The sequence below is a fragment of the Diorhabda carinulata genome, chromosome 1 (assembly GCF_026250575.1).
Source record: "Diorhabda carinulata isolate Delta chromosome 1, icDioCari1.1, whole genome shotgun sequence".
Classification (NCBI taxonomy): domain Eukaryota; kingdom Metazoa; phylum Arthropoda; class Insecta; order Coleoptera; family Chrysomelidae; genus Diorhabda; species Diorhabda carinulata.
In genome coordinates, this window is record NC_079460.1 from 33,644,693 (window position 1) to 33,649,921 (window position 5,229).

General features: G+C 29.9%; 1 protein-coding gene and 2 long non-coding RNA genes across 3 annotated transcripts; 2 read left to right on the forward strand and 1 right to left on the reverse strand.

The window, feature by feature from the left end:
- Positions 1-319: 319 nt before the first annotated feature.
- On the forward strand, positions 320-1,709 carry LOC130891600 (uncharacterized). Its single transcript, XR_009058928.1, has 3 exons — positions 320-514; positions 609-706; positions 1,422-1,709. It is a non-coding gene; the product is annotated as an uncharacterized LOC130891600 (long non-coding RNA).
- An 8-nt stretch (positions 1,710-1,717) lies between these two features.
- Positions 1,718-2,867, reverse strand: LOC130891592 (UPF0669 protein C6orf120 homolog). Its single transcript, XM_057796423.1, has 4 exons — positions 2,712-2,867; positions 2,506-2,654; positions 2,337-2,453; positions 1,718-2,222 (listed from the first exon to the last, which is right to left on the reverse strand). The coding sequence occupies exons 1-4, from the start codon at positions 2,745-2,747 to the stop codon at positions 1,955-1,957; spliced, it is 570 nt and encodes a 189-aa protein (XP_057652406.1). The 5' UTR covers positions 2,748-2,867; the 3' UTR covers positions 1,718-1,954.
- Positions 2,868-3,149: 282 nt separating this feature from the next.
- On the forward strand, positions 3,150-4,174 carry LOC130892515 (uncharacterized). Its single transcript, XR_009059056.1, has 3 exons — positions 3,150-3,485; positions 3,565-3,625; positions 3,778-4,174. It is a non-coding gene; the product is annotated as an uncharacterized LOC130892515 (long non-coding RNA).
- The last annotated feature ends 1,055 nt before the right edge of the window (positions 4,175-5,229 follow it).

The following is a 5,229-nucleotide window of genomic DNA, read 5'->3' on the forward strand; positions in this document are numbered from 1 at the left end:
CTTCTTGCATTAAATAATGATTACTTTCTTGAAGTTTAAATATTTTATTAATATTTAAAGGAAAATATGCTTGGTACATAACATTTCATTGTCAGCGACAACTTAGACAACTGACATATGACATACATAAAGTTAGCTGCTAACATTTTACCAACTAGGAGTGTTCACTTTCGAATTTTTAAACCGCCCTATCGAACATCTACTAATTTTGACTTGTATCACTTTTCTACCAACGGAGCGATATAGGATATTTATTATTGTTATAATGTGATGGAATCATAACAAAATTAAGAATAAGAATTGGACTACACTTTCCATGTTCAAAATGACATTATCCTATATTATGTTGACTGGACGTAGCTTTATCTACTCTGTTTTATGGGTACTATTGTTCAAAATATTTTTATTTTATTGTTATATATAACATACAACGTTCAAATTCTTATACTGATGAATTAGCCATACATCCCCAGTCATCTAGAAATATGTCGGGCTATCTTCATAACAAGGCGAAGTGAGTTATAGTTGACAGATTACTCACCCAACACTAATATTCCATTCAATTGTTGAATTTATATAAGTGTAACCAGTTTCGCATTTTTTTCTAGGTGTCAATAAGTCTGACTCGCTTGAAAACCAAATGTAAGGGCGAATGAAACATGCACTAGTAGTAAAACTATTTATTATTACCATCCTATACAGAGAGGTTCGTAGCGTTTTTTATGACTGGCATATTATTCATGTGGGCTTAGGAATATTATAGGTTTGGCCCTGAAATATGAAAATTTTTCCTCTGCAAGGGTAGAGTATATTAGTGAATAAAGTACGCTACTATATACACTAAATTTTGGACAACCTATATTGTAAAACCTTGTTGCACATATTAAAAGCTCAAAAAAAGAGTATTTACGACTGTGACAAGCATAGGTGCATAATGATTCTATTGTTCACTTATAGGCAACTAATATTATAGAAAACTTAATATTCGGAAACGAGCAAAATTGTACGGCTACATTTAAGTATAGGCAACCAACACAACAATATAACAAGTGTACAGGCATATATATATATATATATATATATATATATATATATATATATATATATATATATACTGTATATATATATATATATATATATATATATATATATATATACTGTATATATATATATATATATATATATATATATATATATACTGTATATATATATATATATATATATATATATATATATATATATACTGTATATATATATATATATATATATATATATATATATATATATATATATATGCCTGTACACGGGAAGTTTATTATTGAGGGTTTTGAATATTTTGCCATCCAAAGTAACCCAATTATCCACAAACTGGAGAAAATCAATTTTACATGTAGCTAAAAGTAACCAAATCTTTATTGTAGCTCTATATTTAAGAAGTGGGAAGTAAAGAAGACATCTATTTAATCTACTATCAGTTCCTTCTTCTTCTTCTTATGTTAGGACTAGGTCCTGTATTTTCATCAAGGGTTTGCCAGGAGTAATTGGGATGCTGAGGACCAGCTTTCATACCACCTTTTAGGTGGTCGTCCAGGAGGTCGAGTGGAGACTTAAACTTTCAGTTTAAGCCTGAAAATCTCCCAATTTTTTACATATGGATATGCAACTGGATTTGTCACTACATACTTAGTCTAGCCAATGAAGAATCTATCAAAGAATTCTGAATGTCCTTTAATCCATAACATACTTATAAGTTCAAACACAATAATAAATCACTAATACATCTATGAAGGCCAGATGTAATTAGATCAACATTAAGGAATCAAAAGTGATTCGTAAAAACATTAATCAGCAGTAATAAATATTTGAAAAATATCTAATGTTTTATACATAAATTAAGAATATAAAACACATGTATAATATATTTTATGAATAAGAAAATATTATTTTCATTTGGTTAGAACAATAACTCCATTAATTCAAAAAGGTAGTGCATGCCATCAACTTTCTTTGCCACTTGTTGAATATTCTTCTTTCCTTTGATTTTATTGTTTTTAGTTTTGAGATCACCATTTACCACTTTTTGTGTTGTGTCTTGAATTAATTCATCTTCTATAATTGCAAAAGCTCGGTCCGCTTCAGGATGCTTGAAAATTTGTAAAATATATTTACTCGACTCATGTGCCGAATGACCATAAATTCCCACAGAAATTGGGCTTTTAAAACTACAAAAGTAATAAAAAAGAAAAATTTAAATTTATGTATTCCAATTATTATGCTACAAATTGGATTTGATATTATTTCTAAACAAAGAAACTACTGTTTCTACAAGCATTTACCTCAAAGGTACCTCTACAATATCTATTCCACATGTAGCAGAGTGTAGATCATACGTATCTGGATAGTATGTAGGAAATAATTTAGTTTCAGAAATGTAGAGATCCGCATCTCCAGTACTGGAAAGAAATTATGTTTTTAAACTGTGGCCACTAGAAAGAACTTGTTTACCTAGAATTCAGAGATATGACAATGTTTCCTGAATGATGTATATAGTAATATATGAAACTTTCATTTCCAACCACTCCTTCTTTATATCCTAATAATTCAGAATTACTGTAATCATAAGGAAATTCTTCATAATCTGCTTTGGAAAATAACTAAATAAAGCAAAAGAAAATAGTTAAAAATTAAAACAAGGCATAGCATGTACTTACTAATAAAGAGAGGAGTTTAAGAAGAAAATGGATCATAACTATATTATTGGTATATGATGTTGAGAAACATAATTTTCTATTAATTAATTAGAATTTTACAATATAACAAATATTTATAGTAAAATGGTAACATTTTATTGCTTAAAATCTTCTTCTGTCTTTTGCTCCACAGTTCAGCTGTGCATCTACATTCTTATTTATTTCCAAAAATTAGTTTGTCATCAACACAGAATTCAGTAGCTAAATATAGTACTCTCATAAACCAAACGTATATATGTAGTTTAAATACTAATATATAAACTAAATATGTTCCAATCAAATTCCAAAATTATTCTCACATGGATTTTCATAAAGTTGGTTAATCAGGTCAATTGTACAATATAAAAAAGAAGAGGATTCTCATGCTATATCTTAGCTCTGTGACGTGGAATTTTAAATTGTAGTATAGTATCTACAGTACATTGATAATTAATAATTATGATACATCACTGAGTTAGTTCTAAGTTTGCTACTCATATTTTCAATATACGATACAGCTCTATCTTTAAAAAATTATGTTTGATACAAGTACATGAAGTGATACTTTTGTGTAATATGGCCAAATCGTACACAAACATATTTAATGAGAGTGCACATGTTTACTATTCGCATAGGTGTACTTATTCCCTACAAATCTATATAACTATCTTTATTAATATTTGTAGACAACTTGCGAGTACTCTATTAGTCCCTATGAGAGTAAATTGACAAGGAGACAGCTGTTCAAAGACTCAGGTAAGTTAAATGTAAACCTTTAAATTTCCACTCATTTAACTGCTGTGTAAGGAATATACTGCATTTTTTTGTGTTACAGAAACTACACTTGTGCAGTTTAGCCCTCAACTTTTCAAGCTGTGATGTAGGACTATCAAAAGGTAACAACAAATAAAAAATTAATAGAGCTTTGAAAGTTTTAGATTAAAGATCAAAAGATGGGGATCTCTTGTTTGAAATGGCATAGCAACGCTGAAGAAAATATAAAAAGCCGGTATAGTGGTAGTTTTATAATAATTATCTGTTTATTCAGGGCAGTGTCGCCTCAATGGACATTTGAAGACGTTAGACTTAGCAGATAATACAGCCTGCAGATTCTGTTGTGCAGAGAACAAAACCTCTATCCATATTCTCTCGAAGTGTGAAACACTACATAACTCCAGAGCACTACACTTGGGAGTCTATGAAACAGAAGACGAAGATATCTGGCAGCTAGAGCCATACCATATTCTGAACTTTCCAAGAAAAGGAAAATTAATAGATTAGCTTTAAGCACTGAGGATCTCCAGTATTGCAATAATAAAGGGGGACACAATAGATCCTTTGAGTCGAGGCGTATATGATACTCTAATATATGCGTACATACATGGATTTATCTATATGTTCAGTTTGTATTTTTTCGAATTTAATAAATCACTGTCGTTTGTCTTAGTTTTTTTGTTCCATTTATGAAGCCCTAAACTCCCCATAATTAAAAATGAAAGTATATTTAAGACCAGCGTTCGTCTAGTTATTTTCGAAACTATTCAATGGAGTTGAATCAACCAAAACGATCGTGATACAGCTCCATTGAATTGTTTCGAAAAGTAACTGGACGAAAAATTTGTATTTTGAGTTGCCGCCAAAAGCAGAAAGAAAACTGTTATTTCATGTACGTTTAGTACTGCTCATAAACCAACAAGTCGCTGAAATGTGGTTTATCTATGACCCCGACTGGTACCGTGGCAGATCAGTGCTCTAAACACTATACCAACCTCAACGCCGCGTTTCATGTTGTGTTATTAGAATATTAACGACCTGCTCGAGTAAAAATTTCATCGTGTGGTTAAAGCTCTGCTATAATTTTTTCACGCGCTAGCTCTAGCCACTATTCTTTGATTTGCGCTTTTTTTTCAATCACACACAACACAATGCATTATTATTATAGATGAATACCAAAGTGTACATACAAATTTTAGTTATTATTATATATTATGCTCTAACTTAACCTCTCTTTTCAATAATTGTGTTTGAATTATTGCCTACTTTCATCATAAGAAATTCACTCCATTTATAAAATCCAAAGTCTGTTCCCTTCTGTAAATTGTTTTTATTTTTTTGGTTTATGGCTCTCCGATTGTCGGTTTATGAAGGTAATAAGTTTATGAAATATACTAACATCAATGTTCAAATTTATGGTAGTTTTCAACATTGAATAATGGATCCATAACGTTGATAATTTCCATTGACATTGGCTTGACCTTTCTGAGAAATATGCCATCAGAGAATTTTTCGCGTAATTTATGATTTTTCTAGAGTTACACCAATCCAAAAAATCGCCATTTTATCAATCAAAATCTCAAAAATATTTTGCAAAATGACCATGACGTTTCACATTTCTTAATGACGTACAAAATTATTATCTACAATTACAGAAACTTTGTAACAGCACACAACACAAAATTATCTAAGATAAATTGATAAATATACAAATAGAAAAGAGTGT

Bases quoted from the DNA above. Each gene is read 5' to 3' on its own strand.
- LOC130891592 (XM_057796423.1), bottom strand. From the start codon at position 2,747: ATGATCCATTTTCTTCTTAAACTCCTCTCTTTATTA. The intron at 2,454-2,505 runs GTAAACAAGTTC...ATTTCTTTCCAG, and splicing joins GTCATATCTCTGAATTCTAG to TACTGGAGATGCGGATCTCT. The intron at 2,223-2,336 runs GTAAATGCTTGT...TTACTTTTGTAG, and splicing joins ATTGTAGAGGTACCTTTGAG to TTTTAAAAGCCCAATTTCTG.